This window comes from Lolium perenne, chromosome 7 (genome assembly GCF_019359855.2).
Source record: "Lolium perenne isolate Kyuss_39 chromosome 7, Kyuss_2.0, whole genome shotgun sequence".
Taxonomy (NCBI): Eukaryota; Viridiplantae; Streptophyta; class Magnoliopsida; order Poales; family Poaceae; genus Lolium; species Lolium perenne.
Window position 1 is genome coordinate 277,356,818 of NC_067250.2, and position 23,138 is coordinate 277,379,955.

A 23,138-nucleotide genomic window follows, 5' to 3' on the forward strand; every position below is an offset into this window, starting at 1 on the left:
CCGCGACCTTGAGCTTCTCCTTGGCCGGAACAATGGTGGTAACAACCTCTCCTTCTCACCTTCTTACTCGTTGTGCCAGAACAGGCCACGCTCGGGCAGTTGCGATGACATGCACATTAGATCTGCTAGGGTTTCCATTTGGATAGGTTCGGATTGATGTTTGCAAGGTGTTTCTCGCCATTGCTTGTTGTTCTTGTCAAGGTCTTGGTGTTCACGGCTCGATTTGCTTAGATATGTTACTCTAATCTCCAATCGCGGTAGATCCTTCCTAGATTGGACTCTAGATTGCTGAAACTGTCAGATTTTTCTGTGCATGCAAAGAGGGGAAGGGTTTTTTGTGCTGGGGTTTAGCATGTTCAGATTGTTGTGCGGAATGAGTCGCGCTAGTTTGTTCTAGATTGTGTTGTTTCTGATTAAACTAGGCCGATGATTGTAACCGGGAATCATAGTGTGAGGAGATGGTTGATCAGAACCTATGGCATGACTGAACATGATCATGCCATTGGTTCTGATCAAACATCTCCCTCCATATGTCCTCATTTTATGAGGCCTATGCTACCTTGCTTTTCATGTTTGTATTTCTTCAGTTCTACAATGGTCAATGATTTAAGTATGGCACAACGGAAGGCAGGGTGTTACCCTCAAACTTAGTCATGTGTGCCATATTACTTGCACACTAGACTTAGTTTGCAGGCAATCCCTTTGCCTGCCGTGTGATCTAATATATGAGGCCTCATTTTGTTTGTCTAGTGCATCTGCCAATGATTGAACAATGACACACTAGAAGGCAAGGTGCTGCCCTCAAACTTAGTCGTGTTTGTGTGATTACTTGCACACTAGACTTAGTTTGAGGGCAGTCCCTTGAGTTGGCGTGTGAGCCAATTTATGAGGCATCACATGTTTTCAATGTTTGTTGTCATCTATATACTTGTGAGCAGGCACACCTCTAATGCAATGTGTTCTTGTAGCAAACGGAGAAGCTCAAGCTTGGGTCACCTACTGAGAGCCCCGACGAGGGACCATCGAAGAAGCGAAGGGCGGCTAACGTCGGTCACTTCCAGCCAGACGCACAGCCGAACCAGTTCTGCGCATCGTCTTCAGGACCACCTTCAACCGGCTCCGAATCCCTCAAGATTTCGTCAAGTGGTTCAGAGAAATCCCTTCGAACATCATCGTCGCCACCAACACTGGCTGCAACTAGAGGATGACTACGGTGAGAGAGGGGGATGACGCATACATCGACCAGGGATGGGTGGGCTTCGCAGTCGCTCATCAGCTGCAGGTAGGTCAGTTCCTCATCTTCAAGAAGGTGTCCTCCTTCGAGTACAGTGTGGTCATCTTCGACTACACCTGCACTGAGGTGATTACCAGGTATCGTTACCATGGCGATGCCACAAGGTGTGTCGTCTTCGAAAATCATGTATGAAGTTTACCTGGTTCTGTGTCACTGCTACCATGTCCGTGTCTAGTTGATGTTCGTGTCGTGTGTTGAACTATAATCGTCTCCGATGTGTCCTAAACTATGACCGTGTTTGAACAATGATGTGTCGTCTACTTGTGTCGTGTATGATCAATGCTAAGTTTACCTGAACTGTGATTGTGTTCTTGCTTCTGATGTTGATCGCTGGTATCCTCACCACTGCAGGAAAGAGATAAGCAGAATCAGATTATGGGTTACAACCAAACAACACGGACGCCGTTCTGAACTACTACTAAACCTGAAAACCCGCCTACCAAACGGGTAGAGCGAAAATCTTCACGGGTCAAAAAAAAAATCTATGCAGACTACCAAACAACGTATCTTTTATAGTTCATGACCCAAAGACCTTATTCCACCGTGTTAGTGATGCAGGAAATTGCTTCAAGCTATCAAACACGTCCTACACTACGAGCTTTTTTTTTTTTTTTTTTTTTTTTTTGAAGCATCCTACACTACGAGCTCACGCAACACACTTCCCCTCAGCTCGCGGAGGCAAAGGATGGGACTGGGCGACCGCGAGGGACAGAGGAAAAAGAGACGTGACTGATTTGAGTCGCACATCGAATGAACGGAAGCATAGACTTTCCCATTCTCCGATAGCTGAGAGCCTGAGACAACGTGGGCTACCACCTATTTTCTATTGCGATTCAATCATTGATATAACCGGCTGAGATCAGACGTAATGCTAAAGTTATGCATCATATATTTTAATTTTACCTTTTTAGATAGTCTCAGGATTATCGATCGCATTTTTTTTCCTTCCGGGCATGCATGGTGGTGTTTCGTCATCTTGCCTTCACCATATGCATCTTGACGTTTCTCCAAAATTCACACGAGACAAGACATCAACAAGATCGCCAGATCGGTAACCTTACAGATTCAAAAAAGCCGCTTGAGTCGCCGACCCTAAGGTTGAATTATCATTATTATTACAAATGTTATTTTTATTATGATTAAACATGATTGTGATCAAGGAGACACCCCTGCAAGAATCTCGAACATAAATGAATAAATCATGAGAAGAACTAACTACACCAAACTTGAGATCATGACTTCAAGAACCAACTATCTATGCCAACCAAAACATAATAGGCACGATCGAACCACAAAAATAACTACTGTCGGTCACATCCGACATGACAGTCACACCAAGTTTTCTCACTAGAGCTCGTGACACAGTCGAAAAGCAGCACGAAACTGAAATTCAACTTGTGCCAACACCTGAGCTTGGCAAACAACAACCATTCTCATAGGCGTCACGACGTAGAACATCTCCACTAAGAGGAGCATCTCCAGTCGCGTCCCCCAAAGCGTCCCCAAAGGGATTTGGGGCGCGCCGGACAAAAAAAACCGTTCCAGCCGCGTCCCCCAAAGCCCATTTTTGTCCGACGCGCCCCCATAAGGTGTCCGGCGCCCCGAGCCCGTCCCCGTCCCACAGGGGACGCACCGGGCACGCCGGACACAACGAAAAGTGAGGCGGAGAGTGGCGGGGCCGACCCGTCAGCGGCACGGAAGGCTAAAACCCCGTCGCCTACCTTTGGTCAAGCGACGTTAATGGCGTCCCTGTTTTCCCAGGCGACGCAGGGACGCGTCTCGTCGTGCATGGCCGCGTGGCCGTCCGCGCCGGAGTTATTGCGTGCAACCACCCGCTGCCGCCGCTGTTTTAAGACGCCCTGCAGTTCTCGCCGCTCATCACAATCGCCGCCGCCTCCCCCCTCCCAGATCTTCTCCTCGCCGCTCCAAAAAATGTCGACCTCGTCCTCCCGCAAGATTGCCGCGGCGAACGGCTTCGGCCGCGGCAGCCTCACCGTGGCGCAGGCGTGGGCGCTGTACCACGCCCTGTATCCAGTCCCGCCGGACATGCGGCTGCCAAGCAGCGGCGGCTGGAAGATGGCCGTGAACGGCATTGGCATCCCGCCGCCGCCGAAGCCGGACACGGATCAATGGAGGGACGCCATCAAGGCCCGGCGGGCTCAACTCACCGCCGAGGAGCGGGCAGATCCGACATGGGCGGCCAAGGGAAACGACGCCTGGTGGGCCACGTACTTCAAGGCCAAGTACGACGTCGAGATGCACAGCACCGGGAACCTCGTCGGCGGCCCCAACAGCTGGAACAAGGACGGCCGCGCCCTGTTCTGGGGCGTTCCGGGGCGCACCCTCGACAACATCATCCGCGGCATCCGCAACGGCGCTCCAAGGCTGGAGATGCCGTCGTCGCCGCCGCCGTCTCCTCAATGGCAGCCAAGGAGGACGACGTACTCGTCCTCCTCGCACTCTTCTTCCTCAGGACCGGCGCGATCGACGCCGTCCTCGTCTTACCGGTCGACGCCGTACACCGTTCCCAAACGGGAGGTGAAGGAGGAGCCGGCGACGCCCGTCAACACGAGGCGTGGCGGCAGCGGCAGCGGCAGCCGGCGGCAGCAAGGGAGGCGCGGCGGCGCCCTCCTCATCCCGAAGCCGGAGGTGAAGGAGGGGCCGGAGGAAGCGTCGCAGGCGGCGCTGCTGGCGGAGTATGAGCGGCAGCAGCGGCTCATCGCCAGCAGCGACGACCCCGAGGACTGCCCAGGTCTGCGGGCGGCGTTCTTGACGTCCATGAACGACAAGGACGCCTGGAGGGGCGACCTCGACGCGGCGATCGCATTGTCCATCCGCGACTCCGGCAAGCCGCTGGTGGACCTCACCGACGACGGCGAGGCAGGACCAAGCGGCGCGGTGAAGGACGAGCCCGTCGACGAGCGCGTCAAGTAGGAGGTCGTCACCGACGACATGTACAACTTCCAGCAGTACTACGACGCCTCCGGCCGCCGCAAGTGGTTCTAGATTAGGTTTAGTTTAAATTTAGTCAAATTTCGTTCGAATATATGTAAGTTTAGATGAATCTTAGTCGAATCTCGTTAAGTTTAAAATTTCCGAATTTTTGTTTGGGGGACGCGACTGGGGAGCGACGTCCCCCAAAGACGGCACGAACGAAACACGTCCCCCAAACGCTCAATCCGGCGCGGTTTGGGAACGCTTTGGGGGACGCGGCTGGAGATGCTACCTCAACCCTTGATTCGCCCTAAGCCTCACTTCCCATAGCCTGTGCTTGTCGTGCTGCCGTGGCCACGATGTGGCCGCGAAACATGATGGAATGGTGTGAAACCCCTCTGCTCCGTCAACAATTGGTGGCGGCGAGGGTTATCCAAAGGCGGACGAAGGTGCTGAGTAAAGAAATGTTTGCGGAGAGACTATCTGCAGTCCAGTCAACTTTTTACAGATGTATACGCGAAATGAGTATTACCTGTAAATAATTTATGAGTGCTTTTGCCATTTACAAGCACCTATAATAATTTAAATATGAACATGTATAAAAAACTAGTCGGTGTGTTTCTAGCATTGGAGAGAAAATTTTCCTGAAAGAAAGATAACTTTTAGACGGCAAGCTCAAGATAAACTCGGCTTTAACCTTTTTTTTGAAACGGAGGCAAAAACTTTGCCTCATCGGTTAATTAAGCAGAAAGCGCACAGTTTTTAGGAGAAAACCGGGCGAAAACCATACAACAAGACACCGTAGGACTAAGTCCCCACACGCGACGCCATAAAGGCAAGCCCACGCAAACCAACTACTGATACAAGCAGACGACACACTCGCGAAGACAAGCTTGCCATCCAACCAAGCCGGAGAGAAGACGCCATGCCTACTATGGGAGGAGCAGACACAGGACACTCCAAGATAGCTGAAGAAGACGAACCGCTCCGAGAACTGCGCCAAAACGACATTGTCGCCCTCGCGACACAAAGTCGATGTCCTCAACACTGTCAAGATGACGAACATTCGGAGCCGCCGCTCCGACATACCGCTGCTCCGTCGCGCCCTGCGCATCCACCAAGACCACCACCTTCCGGAGCCACCGCCCCGACGTACCACCGCTCGCTCTCGAGCTGCAACGCCGCACGAACCGTCCACCCGCAACCCAACCTGCTCAGGGCAAACGACCGCAGACCACGGTCATCACACCAACTCATCCGGGGCCGCCGCCCCGACATAACGTCCGGCCGTCCCCACTAGGACGCGACTGAGAAAGATTGAATATGTCCGTTCTTATATTCTATCAGAAGAACATTTGATGGATATGTGGTATCTTGATGCTATGGTTGAGCATCCCCACTCGTTGGCGCTCCCCACGCCCAAATCCGGACGAAACAACCGCCGGATTGGACGAAATTAAGTCGTGGGGAGTACCGTATTTCCAGTCGTCCACCCGGAGTTCGGCGGATAGAGTTTAAATTCAAACAAATCGCCGTCCCGCGCTACAAGTACGACGGTTGATCGGCAAAAGGAGCAAAAGGATCAGCCACAGATCGGCGATCGGAGGGAAATTACACGGAGACAGGCTCGTCGGCAGTCCCGGCCGGCACGGCGGTGTCCGACGGACCAGTTTCCTCACACGCCGTGGCCGAAGCGGCTGCGGCGGCCGACGAGGAAGCAGCGGCAGTGGACGTCGAAGCAGCCGCAGTCGACGAGGTAGATGGTGAGGTAGACGAGGTAGGAGCCGGCGGAGCCGGCGAAGGACTGGCCGGAGGGGCTCGGAGAATGTCGCTGCGGTGGCCCTGGTACCAATTCCTCGTCTCCTCGTCCATCAGTTCCATGTCGCCGCCGCCCATCAGGAACGCCAAGTCTGTGTTCCTCTTCTTCGCCGCCACCGTCGTCTTCAGCAGGGCGATCCGAACGCCTTGGTTGGCGAGCATCTCCCGCCACCTGCCGTCGAACTTGTCGTTCCTCCCGTCGGCGTGCGACCTCTAGTCGGCCCAGCACTTATCGATCGACGCCTGCATCCAGTCGGCGGGATTGTCCGTCCGTTTGAGCTCTTTCAGCTTCTTCTGGCCGAGTTCAGGGCGCCCTTCCGCCGCGCAAGCCGCCGGAGCGTCGGGGTTGTACTGCTCGGTCTTGCTCTTCGAGAGGGTCGTGCGAGTTTCCTTCCACTTCTCGCAGTTCTCGAGGCGGGCGTAGACGTTGAAGAACTTGAACTGCAGGCCGGTATCGTTCGTGTACATGTCCAAAGCTCGGCGCAGCTGGGGAAAAAGAGCACGGCGATACGGGTCAGCTAACGACGATGTACCTCGGTGATGCAGGGTCGGCGGAGCATACCTTTTGCTCCAAGTCCTGGCCGCTGATCGGCCGTTTGTCGACCTCCTCCTGTATGCCGTGCCATTTGTTGCACGCCGTCTGCATGATCCCCCAATGGGTGGCCATCGCCTTGTCTCCCCGGTACACGTTCATGTTCGTCTTGTTGAAGTAGGGATCGACGAGTTTGCGCTCCTCGTACGCCTGCCTCACTCGAAGCCAGTATGTGTCGAACGACTGATTGGCCCCGATTATGCCGTTCGTGGACACGGTCATCCAAGCTTCGGCGAGGCACTCCTCTTCCTTCGGCGTCCATTTGATACGCGGTTCGGCAGGCGGCGAGTCCTTCTTCCTCTTCTTCTTCCCCTTCGACATGTTGGCGGCGGCTTGAGTTGGCTCTTCTTCTTCTTCCTCGTCTTCTTCTTCGATGACTTGGCTTCCGTCGGCAACATCCTCCCGATGCTCGTTGCGCGCCGCCATAGCTGCCGTCGCCCTCTGCTCCTCTTGCGTGAAGAACCCCGGGCACGCAGCGGCGGTGGCCATGAAAAACCCCGGGCTCGCAGCGGCGGCGGCGGAGCCGGAGGTGATCATCTCGTAGATCTCCTCTTCGTTCGGCGCCGCCATCGCACCGAACGCGAGCGGCCCTCGTCGCAGGGCCGGCGAGGTGCCCTCGAACTGGCCGCCGCCGCCGACGTCAAGCTCGGGCGGCGACGGCGTGGACCTGGACGGTTGGACGTAGGCGCCCTCTTGGAACACGGCAGTCGACGACGGCGAGTACAGCGAAGGGGAGAAGGACGACGGGGAACTGGTTGTACCTTGCGTCGGCCATTGGCCGGGAACATCTTTGCCGCCGCTCATGGCCATGCTGATCATCCTCGCTTGTTCGTCCTGGGCCGCCGCCGCCGCCCTCTTGGCGGCGGCTCTTTTCACCCTCTCCGCCCTGCCGCTTGTTTCCACCTCGCGCCGTTTCTCGTCCGCCTCCCACTCGGCGTTCGACATGCCCGGCGGCTTCGTCTTCTTCGCCCGCACCTTCCTCGCCGGCGCCTTCGGTGGCATTGTGGTGGACGAGAAGACGAGAAGGAGAGTGGTGGTGGACGAGAAGACGCCGCCGAGAACTGGAGCTGGAAGACGAGGAGATTGGCCAATTTCGGCGGGAGAGAATGGGGATATGCAAGCAAATTGGAGGGAATGGGGATATGCAAGCAAATTGGAGGGAAAATCGACAGGATTTGGTTTTCCAGTCGCCGACTACGCGGGTCCACACGATGTTTCGCGCCAAAAATCTTTCGTCCGGAGTCCCCGAGCGCGCCCCGGGGGGCCGGGGATGGCGTGGGCTCGCTGGATGGATGAAGGGCCAAATCCGGACAAAAACGAGGAACCGGGGGAGCGAAAGCCGATTTACGCCGTCCGGATGTAAAAAAGGCTCGCCGGGGACCTGTTCGGGGGACGAGTACGAGTGGAGATGCTCTTACATACATTTCTTTGGAACCATGCATCGCACACTGCAAAAAAAACTTGCGGCACACGTACGATACGGACCTGAAAAATCAGCAAGCCTTTCTGTATTTGTACCTCACGGCGCAGCTCACATACGCCATCAGATTCAGGCAGCCCAGTCCGGCTATCATCCAGAAGAAGCGATCGAGATGCCCCTCGTTCAGGTCATCGGGGATCCACCCGGGGCGGCCGCCGGTAGTCGTCGCCCACTGCACCGCCGTCAGTATGAACGAGCTGAGGTAGTTGCCCGCCGCTATCGCAAGGAACCCGAGCGCCGTGCACACGGTCTTCATAGCCGGTGGCGCCTGGTTGTAGAAGAAGTCGAGCTGCCCGATGGTGGTGAGCACCTCGCCGACACCCACCAGCGCGTACTGGGGTGCCTGCCATAGCTCACTGATCTTCCCCGGAAACGCGCGTAGGCGCACCGTCTCGACGGTCGCCGCGGCGGCCATCACAAGCACGGGCATGGCGAGGCCAGCGCCGATCCTCTGCAGATCCGAGAGGCCCTTCTCCCTCCCGGTCAGCCGCCTGGCCGCCGGCACGAACGCCCGGTCGTAGAGTGGGACCAGTAGGACGATTGTGAGCATGTCGAAGGTGGACATGGATGCGGGCGGGACGCGCACGGAGCCGACGGCGGTGTCCATCGCCATGCCCTGCTCCACGAACGTCGACGAAACCTGCGCCGACACGGCGTAGAAGAACACGATGGTCACCCAGAGCGGCAGCATCCGCGCGAGAATCTTGAGCTCCTCCACCTGCGTCACGGCGCACAGCCTCCACGGGCTGGACGGCGCCAGCGCAGCCGCCTCCTTGTCCGAAACCGCCACAGTGGCCGCTTTGTCAAAGAATCTAATCAAGTAAGAAACAACACATGCATTTCAAGTCAAAGAATGTTACTTTATCAAATAAGAATGTGTGAGAGAATTCGTTGAGCTAACTGACCGGAGATCAGCGGTGTGATCGATCCTCTGAGCTCCTTTCATAGCACCGTCGTCTTCGGGCATCTGGTACAGGAGAGAGCTGTCGGCTGGCGGATCAACAGCAAAGTTCCTGACGGCGGCGACAACAACCTGGCAGACTCTGGTGAGTGGGCTACCGCGGGTTCGCTGGAACCTGTACGCCCGTGACGCCGCAACCAGGAAGAAGAGCCCGACGGCCAGAACCGCCACCGGGATGGTCAGGCCCAGCGGCCAGCCGTAGTGGTCCTGCACCCACACGATGCCGGTGCTGGATATGAGCGACGCGCAGTTCATGTTGAACACGTACCAGTTGAAGAAGGAGCCCTTGTGCACGCGCTCCGACGGGTCGCCGTCGTCGAACTGGTCGGCGCCGAAGGACATGAGGCAAGGGCGGAGGCCGCCTAGCCCGACGGCGATCATGTAGAGGCCGAGAAACAGGACAGACTCCTGAGCCGACACCACGTTGGACGAGGTGAACGAAGCGTCGTTCTTGACGAGGAGTGGCAGGTACGCCGACAGCGCTGTCATGATCATGCCCTGCCCAAAACAGAGAGGGTAAACGATGTCAAGATGGATGTCATTGAGGAACTGAGGTGGAGAGTGTGGTTGGACGGGGATTGAGTAACGTACCGCGACGCCGACGGAGCAGGAGACGACCATGGTGCGGTACCTTCCCCAGTAGGAGTCGGCGACGACGGCGCCGGCGATGGGCATGAGGAAGCACGTGGCCTGCCAGGTGGACACGTTCCTGGCGGCGGCGACGTTGCTCTGTCCCAGGACGCCGGTGAGGTAGGTGACGAGGTTGGAAGAAATGGCGTTGTACGCCAGGCAGTAGCAGAATTCCGTAGCTGCGCATCATCATCGTTAAAGAGTTGAACCCATTGATCATCGCACATTCGCACGCGGAGTATTGCTACCAAGAACAGTTGAAAATTACGATGGATTTTCTTTTTTTGCGGGTGAAAATTACAATGAAATTTGATCTTGCTGAAATCCACCTCAACGGAAATAAGAAGAAGAAGAAGAAGAAAGGAAACTCACCGAGAACTGAGCGGCATGCTCGCCATCCACCCGTGCGATGCTTCAGCGCCGGGTTCCCATTAAAATCAAGGGACCCGTCGGTGGTGTATTCCTCTTGTCCCTGCCCCAGCAAAATTGAACTCCATGAGCAGGCAAACGGGAGAGAGACAAGAATTTACAACAGGAGAAGCAGAGGAGGAAGACGAGACCTCGGCGAGAAGCGCCACCGTGTGCTCGCTGGCGGAGGCCATGGCGAGAGCTTGGGAGTGCTCGCCTTTCCCTTGTCCGATGCTGCAGTTGGCTAGTGCAGCGGCTGAAGATTACTCTACTCTAGTCTAGTGGCTGGCCTGCCGGACGTCTTGGAATTTAGAATGGCTACAAATGATTAGGTAGCTCCTTGCAAACATTTCCTGATTTTTCAGAGCATGAGAGGAACAGGAACAAAGGACTCATCTGAAATCTGGACGTAGCAACGGCTAAAAGTTGGGGAACAAGAACAGTGGGCTCATCCGAAAGCACGTGGCCAGTGCCGCAAATCGTGGCCAGTGCTCACTGTGCAATACCTTTCTGTAGCTAGCCGTGGGCACCGCATTCAGCAAGTCAAGTCAAGCTCTCTAGATACTTTGATTGTTTCCCTTTTCAGATATTCATGCAAATTCTTTGCGACATCTTAGCTCGGCGTGGGCTTTTCGTCTCTAAATTGGTGTGCTATCCTATCCTATCTTCTCTACCTTTGGGAACAGATATAAGAAATAAAACATAGACTAAGTCAGAAGTAACGAGGCAAAGAAAAACCAACTTTTTTTTGCATCCGATTGATACGTACGAACTAACAAGGCAAAGAAAAAAAAACTTTTTTTTGCTTTAGAAACCCATACCTACACACTAACATGGTCCTGAAAAAAAAGTACTCCAGGAAAACGCTTCAATTCAGCCGGGGGATAGCACGCGTCGCGTCCCCCGGGTCGAGCGAACGATGCGTGTCGCTGGACCCCACCATCTGCCGATCTTATCCCCTACCTCTCGCCTCCAGACAAATCGAAAACCAAATCTCCCGAGCGTTCCCCACCGCATCCATCCAGTGCCATGAGCCCCCCCCCCCGCGCCACGGCGCCACCGGCGGCCCACCACACTGCCGGTCTCTACTCCGGTGGCGGCGGCAAGCTCCTCCCTCTCTGTGCACCTTCTCCGTCCTCTACTGACTGGTCCCTCCTCTCGGCGCCGGCCTCAAGGCCACGCCCTGCTGCTGCAAGCGCTAACCGCCGGCGCCGCCTCCCCCTTTGCTACCAAGGCCGGCCAAAGATGCTACATGTCGTCCTCCATGGCCGCGCCCACTGCTGCAAGTCGACGGTCGCCTGCTACCGACGTATCCGGAGTTGCTACTTTAGTCACCCGACGTTGCTCCCACGGGCGGACGACGCTGCTACAGGCCGTCCTCCATGTCTCGTCCTCTGCTGCAAGTAGATGGCGGCCTGCTGCCGGCAGGTCCGGGCGTTGCTGCCACGGGCGATCGACGCTGCTACAGGACCATCCGCCATGGCCTCGCCCGCTGCTGCAAGGATGATCCTGGCGGTGCTCCTCTGGTTTCCCGGAGTTGCTGCTACAGGCCCGGTGGCGGAGCTACCAACGCCCGGCAGCGGTACTGCTGGTGGCTAGCCGTGCTGCCAGCGCCCGGTGGCGGAGCTTCCAGCGCACGGTGGCGGTGCGGCGGTTCTGTCGGTGATTGGGTGGCGATGCTGCCGACGGCAAGCGGTGCTGCTACCAGCGCTAGGTCGAGTTGCTACTAACCTAAGTCGGCGGTGCTGCAACGGATCTCATCGGCGGCGAAGTGCTCGTCGGCGGGGCTAGCAGCGGTGCTCGGTGTAGTGCTTGGGGACGGGCTTCGCGGGGGATATGAGCGATAAGGGGATGGGGAATTTCTGTTCTCGATCCACTTCTCCAGGGGGCGAGGCATGCAACCGCTGCGGTGGTGGGATTGGACGCCTCTGATGAATTGATCGGACGGTAGCGGAGGCGGGGGATCGGGGCTTCCGATCCCCCGGGGGACGCCCAGCGCTAAAGCTAAAGATGGCTGGGCCGAAGTTTTAACTACCAAAAATACAAATCTAAACCGGACGTGGATGGTTATCCTAAGCAGAAAAAAAAATCAAACTTTCCGTTTTGGATCACACGGTGTATTTTGGCAAACGTACCGCGAAATTAAAATGGTAGGCAAAGACACGTTTTAGCTATGTGTTGGCAAAAATCAAAAAATAATGGTATCCCATAGTAAAATTTCCCTAGTATTATATAAGTTGTTTGATTTGTAGTTTTGTTGTGACGAAAACTTCAAAATCGAAAAAGATTTCCACTTTCTAGCATTTGCATGTTAATCACTCTTAGTAAAAACTCAAAATATTTTACTTGTTCCTTTAGTGTGCTTGATGTTCAATTAGTCATATTTGCCACCCAAAACTAAAACCACAAAAAGATTTTTCATTTTTTTTTGTAAAGAACTAGAAGGAGTGTAACAGAAATCTACATGATGCTGCTCACCGTTTTGTTTTTAATTCTTTACCTGTAACTCCGATTAGACTTAAAATTTTACAACAACTACAGATTTTTAACCCCTACACACACAAAAAAATGGCAAAAATTCATCGGATATTTAAGTAAGGCAAATCTAGGCTGCATTGCTGCTGAAATTTGTTGCCAGATTTTAATTTTCATTACTAAAAGTGGCTAGTTGAAGTTTTAAATGATCCCCAATGAGTACTATGTATCGCAGCCAAAGAACCGCCATTTTGACACCATTTAGTGAGAATTGTATGAAGAAAGATCCGCTTGTCTTGTGCAGTTCAGGTTAGGAGATGAAGAACAACAGTGAAGAATTCGTGTGTATTAACTCATTAAAGAGGTATGAGGCTTTGCTATATTTATGTATGTAATTTAACAATAGAAATTACTTGTGCATAGCTTCATCAATACTTAGGAAAGTGATAATGGATGTTTATCCCGTTTGTATTTTTATCGCTATATAATGAGGCAAATGAGATATTGTTGAGTAAGATTATTTAGACATGACTGAGAGATAGTAACTTTGAATAAAAGTCTATACATTCCACTATGTTTGTTATTACGGACGTGGCACATATTTAATGGTGAATATTAATATTTCTATGTGTTTTTGAAATATGAAGGTCGATGTTTGTGTGACAGCCCACTCTTTTAAATGGTGAACTTCATCGTTGAACCATACGTAAGTTACTTGAAAGAAGAAATGACAGTGGGTCATGATGATGTCCGAATTGAGGTGTGGAGAAGCCTTGGAGACGTGGCAATAGTATGACTAACTAAGCTTTTCAACCACATTTTTTGTCAAACAAGATGCCCGAAGAGTGAAGAAAGAGTATATTAGTACCTATCTTCAAGAATAAATGAGACATTTTTACTAATTAGTGAGGGGTTAAGGTTATGAGACATACTATGAAACTTGTGAGAGATTCATTGAGCGCAGCCTAATAAAATGACGAATGTCGCTAAAAACTAATTCAGTTTTATGCCCGAGGGATCGATTACAGAGACGATTTTATTAATTCATCGACTTTTTTTTTACACAAAATTCATCGACTTTTGGAGACATATATAGTGAACACAAGAGGGCCTACATATGGTTTTAATAGACTTGGAGAATGCATATGACAAGATACCAAGGACTGACATGTGGTGGGCGGTGGAGAAACACAAAGTTCCAGCAAAGTGCACTGCCCTCGTAAGAGAAATTGACGATAATTGTCGGGGGAGCTCCCCAGCAATGCCCACCATGAGGGGCTCAGGGTTGATGGAATTTTGCAGGCTAGCACGAGACATAGGATACCAAACAAACGGGGACAGAGATTTACCCAGGTTCGGGGCCGTCGATGAGGTAAATCCCTTACTTCCTGCTTGTCTATCTTTGATTATCAAATATGTTGGGTTACAATGGGGTAGACGATAGGATGTTGTTGGTCGACTCGCTGAGAGGCAAGGATTCTAGATTTCTAGCTCTAACTTGCGTTGTTTCTACTTGTTGATTCCATCCCTTCGGCAGGCTCTCTCGTGGCCCTTATATTGCAGGCCAGTTCCCGAGAGTCTTGTCCGAATTCAACTATGTTATAAAGAGATCTACTCTAGCCTTTCCTTTAACGATGTCTTCTTGCCTTGTTCATTAAGAATCCGTCTTCAGGTAAGTCTCCTTTGCTCGAACCGACGTATAGGCCCAGCTTGGTTGTTAGGCGATCTTCATGGGCCCCTAGTTAGGCCGGAGGAGGTAGACTAATATCGGGTATCCGAAGGGTAATGCCCACATCAATAATGTTGTGACAAGTGTTTACGCATGTGACAGTGACAACGATATATTTCCAATCACGATAGAACTACATCAAGGGTCAGCCTTGAGCCCATATATGTTTTCCTTAGTGATGGATACGGTGACGAAGCATATACAAGAAGATTTTTCTTGGTGTATGCTCTTTGTTGATAATATGATGCTAGTAGATGAGACCAGGATTGTCGTAAATAGGAAGCTAGAGTTGTCGAGGTAAACTTTAGAATTTGTAGGACCAAGACCGTACTTGGCAAAAGTAATTTTAACATACCCAAGTTCGGTTCATGCATTATCCAAAGAAAATTGACATATTCAACAATTTTCTACTAATGTCCATGCTACCGATTTCCACGACATTTGGAAAAAGTCAAATAAAATGTAGAATTATCTGAAATTTCGGAATCCAGTGCAAGAAAAAATACAAAACCTGGAATTGTCTAGGTAGAAAAATGCTTGTCAAAAATTGCTATCATGTATGACTTAGGATTAACTTTCAAGCCAATGTGCCTCCTCTCTCCTAGTACCCGTGATCTCTCTCATGTCCCTCGCACTGAAATATGTCTCGTCTCTCCTGTCCACGGCAGCCCCGCTGGTCCACCCTCCAGCATTCTCATATCCTCCTCCTTCCCTACCTCCTTTCCTCCCTCCCACCCCACGACCGCGTGTCTCCACCTTAGATTAGGTAAATTCTAGGGTTTGCGCATTGGGGACATTTCTCAAAATAGTGTCGACTAAATTTGGTTTCCCTATTTTATATTACAAGGAAAGGTACTACTCATCGAAGAGGAAGGGACTAAATCAGCGATGACAATTAAATACGAGAAGATAGAACTGGAGGTACGAACCGCTGATATCATCCACAAACACAAGATCGTAGACAAGGAGTCTAGGTTAAAGATAAGTAAGATCAAAATATATGCACTCGAGAAGGAAACGTGCCTATGATGGCTATTCGCAACTATTGTTATCCTAGATGTGATTATCGACACATTGTTCAGATTAATGGTAGGATTATTGAGAAACACGAGATAGTCGTATGATGGGTTCACTTGTATGTTATGGATTCTATATCAATCTTATGCATAACAAGTGCCCTTTATTGAAAAAAATGTTCAGTTACGGATGGAGTCATTGAGAATGGCTCCACTCTGCTCCAACGACTATTTTACAAGAGACCACGGTGCTATCTTTCAACTCTATTACAATGGCTATTTTCCAAGCGTTATATATGCTCCCTCAGTCGCATACCAACTCACACTCCATCGCTCCCCGTCGAACCACCACTTTTTCATTCTTGTCAAACTACCTCCCCATCTCCATGCTTTGTCCACTGGCTTGTTCCAAGCGTTGATCATATTTATCTTGGAGAGATCTGACTAGAGCAAGCCGTGGGTAAAGCCTTGGGATGGGCAGAATCATCGGAACCACCACCAACACCTCTCCCTTCACACACTTGTAACTCCGTTCATTGTTCTCTCCGGGAGATGGCTGATAGGTGTTCTTAGTTAGAAGAAGATCACGATGTTAGAGAAATCGCACGGATGTGCAATCGGAGCCAAGCGTAGACGAAGCCAAACAGTGGTGCCACCGTTCGCCGCCACCAGCCGTAGAGGAAGTGACAAAGAGGAGGAGGAGGAGGAGGAGGAGGAGGAGGAGAAGCTGATTCTAATTAGTTTAGGTTTTCAAATATATTGTAATTCTTCTCATAGTAAATCGTGTCAGTAGTTTGTATAAAATCTTGTTCAGCTCACTTGATTGTCAAGAAAAATAGACATGAGTCAGCTCAGCTGATTGTCCAAAAAAAATTAACGTACTTCTTTCGATTCATATTACTTAACACTAGTATAGATTTTTTTTCTTCAATAAAGACACTAGTATAGATATATCTAGATACATTTTAATTGTAGATATATTTGTTTTAGCATCAAGTTATATGGACAGAAAAGTAGTGTTTTTGTTACATGTCTGTGTTATGTTCGTGCCCAGACCAAAACGTTTGCTGGCCCCATCCAAGCCGATATTCACAAGGCGCATGCTCATGGGCTTGTTTTTTTTTTTTTTTGAATCTCAGCAGGAGAGCTGCTGGTTTCATATATAGCAGGAGAAAAAAAACTGTACAGAAAGCAAAACGGTGGTGACCCACCGCCAGTTTAGGGTCTACTCTCGCCTTACAAGGTGTCGCGCACCGGCGAGCACCCAACTATTAGCCTCGTCCGCAATGAGGTGGACTAACCCCGAAACACTCAACTCCTTATTACAAAAAACTCGTCTGTTCCTCTCACGCCAAAGTTCCCACGCCACAAGGATGGTCAGCGAGGCGGCCCGGCGATCGGTGCCTGCGAGCTTGGATACCGCCCAGGAAAGGGCTAAGTCGTCGGCGTCCGGGGCCCGAATGGCCGGGTAGGAGAGCGAAAAGGCGGAGCGCTCCCAAACTTCCCTAGACCAAGGGCACTCAGCGAAGAGGTGCGCCGGGGTCTCCAGGTTCCGCCGGCAAAGAGCGCAAAAGTACTGATTAGGCATCCTGAAACGTAGGAGCCTATCAGCTGTGAAGACCCGGCGCTGCAACAAAAGCCACATGAAGAACTTGCACTTTGGAGGTGCCCAAGCCGGCCAAATATGGCGTAGAGGGGACTTCGCGCTCCCGTCAAATTGCAAGGCGTAGGCGGAGGAGGCGGAGTAAACCCCAGAGGCGGACTTCCACCTGAAGATGTCCTCGACCTGTGGGTCAATGTTGCACCCACGCACCACCTGGCGAAGGGCGACGAAGTCCAACAGCAGCTGAGGGGAGACCCTCCCACGCAGGTCAGTGAGCCAGTGGTCATCATCTAAAGCATCCGCCACCGTCTTGTTCTTGCGTCTTGAGGCCTCGAAGAGCAAGGGCCACTGCCTCCTCAGTGGTTCCCCGGCCCAGCTATCGGACCAGAAACTTGTCGCGGAATGGAGGTTGTGGAATGGAGGTTGGTATATGTGTTGCTATGCCCATCCATGATGTGCTCAGGCCGCAAAATCGATTGACATTGGCATGTACGGAGCCTATGCGTGTCACAATTCCAATTATCATTTTTTTTTCAGTTCTCACGTTTCATAAACATTCTAGCAGGGGCCAAATAGAAAAGACAGCAGACCCCAAGGCCTGATTTTTTTCAAAATGGGGTATACCTCGGCTTCTGCATCATGATGGTGCTCACGGCCATTTATTAGAAAGGATTCAAAATCGTATCTTTTACAACTCATGCATCACCGAGGATTGATACAAAAATCAACAATCGGAAACAACACATACTATGACTACACATCAACATAGCCTTCTAGTATGTCGTCAACCAGCCTGGCACAAGATATCCTAAATGATCATCATGAGCCGTGTACATCCAGAAGCCATGGCATCCCACTGCCCCTCCGGAGAGAGTAGGGTCCAAAGCTGAACCCAATAGAAACCCAAGGTCTGATTCCACCTACAGAAATTAGATTCGTCGGTTCAGCAGTTCAGGTCATGCTTTTGTTTCTCGCCGGCCGTCCCTAGGCACCAATGTCTGAAATTTCATTCGGGTTAGCTAATTTAGATAAACTTTCTTAGGATGTTATTGTAATTAATCATTTAAATGGTGCGAGTCACATCTAATGTTTATGCTACAAATAATTATTTCGTTAAGATATTTCGCATGCAATCACTATGAATTAACATGTTTTCATTCTCTTCACACTTCATGAGGCTACAACTGTATCCTTGAAATCCCATCTTTTGCGGGTTGCGAATCTGGTTAAATATAAGTTATAAGTTATTTAAAAGTATATCATCCAAAAGTTCTTTGAAATATGCATCCATTCATATACTTTGCAATGAGCTCTTTTGGCTCGATGATGTGCTACCTCCCGTTTGTTGTATTCTCCTGGAAAAGTTGTTTTATGTTGTTGAATTCATGGTACTGCAATGTTGTTTGAGAGGCAAATGAAGTGTTGCTGTAGAGAGCGTCAAAGTGTGTTCTAAAAGCTGTTGGAGTGAGTTCATAACCGTTGCTCCTTTTCTTTTTTAGCTCATGTTAACATCCAGTTAAAGGTGTTAGTAGAAATAGAAAACCGAGCAAACTTTGGGTGGTAGTTTTCTAAAGACCAAACTTCCAGTTGTATTTTTCTAAAGTGTGGATCTTTTAATGGTATCGAATCGATTTTTCCCTAGTGGGAGATAAGACCGGGACGTCCACACCACACCTATGTAAAATCTCTGCGTGGCTCAACATGGCTTTCTATATTTGTACCTAGCAGCGCAGCTCACAAACGCCATGAGATTCAGGCAGCCTAGTCCAGCCATCATCCAGAAGAATCGGTCTAGATGCCCCTCGTTCAGATTGTCGGGGATCCACCCTGGCCGGCCGCTGGTAGTCGTCGCCCACTGCACGACCGTAAGTAGGAAGGAGCTGAGGTAGTCGCCAGCCGCTACCACAAGGAATCCAAGCGCCGTGCACACGGTCTTCATAGCCGGCGGCGCCTGGCTGTAGAAGAAATCGAACTGCCCGATGGTGGTGAGCACCCCGCCAACACCCACCAGCGCGTACTGCGGCGCTTGCCACAACTCGCTTATCTTCTTCCGCGGCGCCGCGCGGAGGCGCACCGTCTCGACTACCGCCGCCGCGGCCATGGCAAGCACGGGCATGGTGAGGCCAGCGCCGATCCTTCGCAGATCCGATACGCCCTTCCCTCTCCCGGTGAGACGCCTGGCCAACGGCACGAACGCCCAGTCGTAGAGCGGGACCAGGACGATGACGGTAAGCACTTCGAAGGTGGACATGGACGCGGGCGGTACATGCACGGTGCCAACGGTGGCGTCCATCGACATGCCCTGCTCCAAGAACGTCGACGAAACCTGCGCCGACGCGGCGTAGAAGAACACGATGGTCGCCCAGAGCGGCAGCATCCGCACGAGAATCTTGAGCTCCTCCACTTGTGTCACGACGCACAGCCTCCACGGGCTGCACGGAGCTGGGGCAGCTGCCTCCTTGTCCGAAACCGCGACAATGGCGGCTTTGTCAAAGAATCTGATCAAGTAAGAAACAACAGAGATGCAGCTCGAGTCAAGAACGTTATTGAACAAGGAATTGTCAGAGAGTTCACTCATTGAACTAACTGACCGGAGATCAGTGGTGTGATCGATCCTCTGAACTCCCTTCATGTCACTGTCGTATTCCGGCAGCTCATACAAGAGAGAGCTATCGGCCGGTGGGTCAATACCAGAGTTCCTGACGGCGGCGACGACAACCTGGCAGACTCTGGTGAGGGGGCTACCTCGGGTTGGCTGAAATCTGTACGTCCGTGACGCCGCAACAAAGCAGAAGAGCCCGACGGCCAGGACGGCCACCGGGATGGTGAGGCCCAGCGCCCAGCCGTAGTGGTCCTGCACCCACACAATGGCGGTTCTGGATATGAGTGACGCGCAGTTCGTGTTGAACACGTACCAGTTGAAGAAGGAGCCTTTGTGCAGGCGCTCCAACGGGTCACCATCGTCGAACTGGTCGGCGCCGAAGGACATCAGGCACGGCCGGAGGCCGCCTAGCCCGATGGCGATCATGTAGAGGCCGAGAAACATGACGAACTCCTGAACCGATACCATGTTCGATGACGTAAATGACGCGCCGTTCTTGACGAGGAGTGGCAGGTACGCTGAGAGAGCTGTCATGATCATGCCCTGTCCAAAACAGAGAGGTCGAATATCTCAAATTGGAGATGACAAGATGCCAAGATGGATGCAGACTGCGGCGTGCGGTTTGATCATTGATTGAGGACTTGAGGACAAGACTGTTGGAAGGCGATTTAGGAACGTACCGCGACGCCGACGGAGCAGGAGACAACCATGGTGCGGTACTTTCCCCAGTAGGAGTCGGCGATGACGGCGCCGGCGAGCGGCATGACGAAGCACGTGGCCTGCCAGGTGGACAGGTTCCTCGCGGCGGCGACGTTGCTCTGGCCCAGGACGCCGGTGAGGTACGTGACGAGGTTGGACGAGATGCCGTAGAATGCGAGGCAATAGCAGAAATCTGTACCTGCGCATCACCGTCGTCCAAGAAGCAGCCGGACAAGAGTAAGACTATATTGAGCATCGCACGAGGAGTAGTTTTTGAGAACAGCCGAAAATAGCAAGAAATTAATCCATAGTTGAAATCCATCTCAACAGGAAGAAGAAGCTTACCGAGAATTGAGCGGCATCCTCGCCATCCACCCGTGCGATGCTTCAGCGCCGGGTTGCCATCGAAATCAAGGGACCCGTCGGTAGTGTATTCCTCTTGTACCTGCCCCAGAATTTTTTTGAGCAGAGGGGACTGGGAGAGAGAAAAGAATTTATCACGGGGGAGGCAGAGGAGAGGAGAGGGAGACGAGACCTGGAGAAGGGCCGCCGTGTGCTCGCCGGCGGAGGCCATGGGGAGAGCTGGGGAGCGTTCGACTTTCCCTTGTCCGATGCTGCAGTTGGCTAGTGCAGTGGGTGAAGATTACTCTACACTAATCTCGTGGTTGGCCTCTGCCGGGCGTCTTGGAATTTGGAATGGCTACAAATGATTCGGTAGCTCCTTGCAAACATTTCCTGATTATTTTTGAGACTGAGAGCGACAGGAACAGAGGCTTGTCTGAAATCGGGATAGGGCAAAGAGTTTTTGTACGTGAAGATTACTTCTAGAATTTGATTTTTCTAAAACTAATAATTTTCAAATAAAGGACACGTAGACAGTACACATACACAAACACATACGCAAATACTAAGGTGTATCTTTATGTTTTGATAAGAAAAAAATTATGGTGGACTAAATAATTTTTAAAACAGTTTATGAAAAATCCCAATCCAAAAAGTGCATGTTAGATGAATCATTTCGATAATAATTAGTTTATATAAGAATGGATAGGCCCATTAGGCTAAGAGAACTGAGCTCCAACTCAGTGGTAAGGCAAGACGAGTGCGCAGCCAGCCCACTCGGGTTCGAATCCCATCACGCGGTAATTTCGCGGGAGGGATGAACTTTAATTGGATTATTATCCTAGCGTCCATCCGCGGAGAGAGTCTCATTTCACCTCATTTCACCTAACAACGTATAGTCAAGGGAGGGATCATTCCCCCGTTGGTCAACGTTTATTAGGCTAGCTCGTCCTCTTCGGACTAGCCCGCTTTGTGCAGCAGAGAACCGTTTTTCCTTCTTCTAAAGCTTGAATTATGAAGTTACTTTCAGATTGTAGGTGAAGTTATACCCAGTTAAAAGTGCAGAAATTTTGAACAGCGCTTCTTGAGTCGTCTGACGGCCGCACCGGATTGCCAGAATCTGATGTCGCGCGATTGTGGAGATCGAACTGAATATGTTGTGTGCACGTACGGCAAACAGACTTCCACGAACCGTTGCTAGCCGGTGGACATTATTAAGGTTGCTAGCAGTAATCTGTACATTATTCAGGTTGCTACAAACAGACTCTCGTAGCTAGCTAGGCTGGTTTCTACAAGCAGTCTGTACATTATTCAGGTTGCTACAAACATGGTCAATACTGGTCGACCAGCAGCCAGCCTAGTTGTTAGACTTAGTATTGTAGGCCAACTGTGTAATCCATGCCGTATTGATATAGAACTTCATTGTACACCATTATATATATACTAGAAGGATACCCCGCGCGTTGCAGCGGAAATTTCTTCGATAACTCTATTTTGTAAAAAAACAAAAGGATATAAGTTAATTGGAATAGGATGTTATTTGTAGAAACATGCATGATTCAATTGGCGTAAATAGTCAAGAGGCTAACTAAAAAAAACTGACTAATTGGATATGTAGTGGGTGGCTAAAAGTTGATGATGTGGATAATTGGATGGCTTAAAAATAGATGATGTGGCTTGCATGTAGAGTATTAATGAATGTTAGTGGGGGATGACATGGACAATTGGATGGCTAATAAAATGGATGATGTGGATAGCTTGCATGTCGAGATAGACAACTTAAATGACCCTCTAGTGGGGTTTTGCTTTATAAGAGATATAGATGAGATAGGCCACCCCATAGAGGGTTGAGCCACTTCCCCCAAACCCTTTATTTTACATGGTATCAGCCTAAACTTAGATCCTCCCCACCCCAACCGCCACCGCCGCCGCGCCCAAAACCCTAGGGTCGCCTCCCCCGCCGCCGCGCCCAAAACCTTAGGGCCGCCTCCGCCGCCGCCGCGCCCAAAACCCTAGGGCCGCCTCCGTCGCCGCTCTGTCTGCTTTCGCCTCGGCCGCCGCCAGCTCCGGGTCTATCACCGCATCGCTTGCCGCCCTCCTCAACCTCTCGCCCCGCGATCCGGCTTCAACGGTGCCCCGGTGTTTCGGCACCACCGCAGTTGGTTCGATGTTCTCGGCTCCGATCTAGCCGACTACCGCGACAGCCGCGCTTACGCTCTCCGTCACCACGACGACGGTCTCGCCCGCGCCGCCGCCCGTGGCCTCCACTGGCTCGTCCCCGACACTCGCCATCCTACCGGCGGTCTCGGGGGCCCTCGAAGCCCCGCCCGCGGCTGCGACTCCCACCGCCGTTAGGCCGCTTGCTGCCCCGGGCGCCGACTCAGTCGTGCTTTCCGGGCCGTTCCACTTCGACAACCTGATCACCATCCGACTCATGCCGGACAACTACTTGTTCTGGCGTGCCAAGGGTCTTCCACTGCTCTGCTGCCGCTCCCTCTTTAGGTACGTCGATGGTTCTCTGCCATGCCCTCCGCAAGTCATCGTCACCATCCATA

The 23,138-nt window shown here is 51.6% G+C and overlaps 3 protein-coding genes across 3 annotated transcripts; all 3 read right to left on the reverse strand.

Moving 5' to 3' along the window:
- Nucleotides 1-8,029: 8,029 nt before the first annotated feature.
- On the reverse strand, nucleotides 8,030-10,589 carry LOC127325849 (protein NRT1/ PTR FAMILY 8.3-like). The gene is made up of 5 exons (XM_051352681.2): nucleotides 10,270-10,589; nucleotides 10,082-10,181; nucleotides 9,671-9,888; nucleotides 9,024-9,577; nucleotides 8,030-8,930 (listed from the first exon to the last, which is right to left on the reverse strand). Exons 1-5 carry the CDS (start codon nucleotides 10,309-10,311, stop codon nucleotides 8,132-8,134), a joined length of 1,713 nt encoding a protein of 570 aa, XP_051208641.1. The 5' UTR covers nucleotides 10,312-10,589; the 3' UTR covers nucleotides 8,030-8,131.
- A 5,973-nt stretch (nucleotides 10,590-16,562) lies between these two features.
- LOC139833944 (uncharacterized) lies at nucleotides 16,563-17,599 on the reverse strand. The gene is made up of 2 exons (XM_071824320.1): nucleotides 17,565-17,599; nucleotides 16,563-17,316 (listed from the first exon to the last, which is right to left on the reverse strand). The coding sequence occupies exons 1-2, from the start codon at nucleotides 17,597-17,599 to the stop codon at nucleotides 16,563-16,565; spliced, it is 789 nt and encodes a 262-aa protein (XP_071680421.1).
- Nucleotides 17,600-18,632: 1,033 nt separating this feature from the next.
- Nucleotides 18,633-20,932, reverse strand: LOC127325848 (protein NRT1/ PTR FAMILY 8.3). The gene is made up of 5 exons (XM_051352679.2): nucleotides 20,777-20,932; nucleotides 20,587-20,686; nucleotides 20,223-20,440; nucleotides 19,532-20,085; nucleotides 18,633-19,438 (listed from the first exon to the last, which is right to left on the reverse strand). Exons 1-5 carry the CDS (start codon nucleotides 20,813-20,815, stop codon nucleotides 18,637-18,639), a joined length of 1,713 nt encoding a protein of 570 aa, XP_051208639.1. The 5' UTR covers nucleotides 20,816-20,932; the 3' UTR covers nucleotides 18,633-18,636.
- Between the last annotated feature and the right edge of the window lie 2,206 nt (nucleotides 20,933-23,138).

Bases quoted from the DNA above. Each gene is read 5' to 3' on its own strand.
- LOC127325848 (XM_051352679.2), bottom strand. From the start codon at position 20,815: ATGGCCTCCGCCGGCGAGCACACGGCGGCCCTTCTCCAG. The intron at 20,441-20,586 runs GTAAGCTTCTTC...GGTGATGCGCAG, and splicing joins AGGATGCCGCTCAATTCTCG to GTACAGATTTCTGCTATTGC. The intron at 20,086-20,222 runs GTACGTTCCTAA...TGTTTTGGACAG, and splicing joins CCTGCTCCGTCGGCGTCGCG to GGCATGATCATGACAGCTCT.
- LOC127325849 (XM_051352681.2), bottom strand. From the start codon at position 10,311: ATGGCCTCCGCCAGCGAGCACACGGTGGCGCTTCTCGCCGAG. The intron at 9,889-10,081 runs GTGAGTTTCCTT...GATGATGCGCAG, and splicing joins AGCATGCCGCTCAGTTCTCG to CTACGGAATTCTGCTACTGC. The intron at 9,578-9,670 runs GTACGTTACTCA...TGTTTTGGGCAG, and splicing joins CCTGCTCCGTCGGCGTCGCG to GGCATGATCATGACAGCGCT.
- LOC139833944 (XM_071824320.1), bottom strand. From the start codon at position 17,599: ATGGCCGTGAGCACCATCATGATGCAGAAGCCGAG. The intron at 17,317-17,564 runs GTATACCCCATT...CTGGTCCGATAG, and splicing joins ATCATGATGCAGAAGCCGAG to CTGGGCCGGGGAACCACTGA.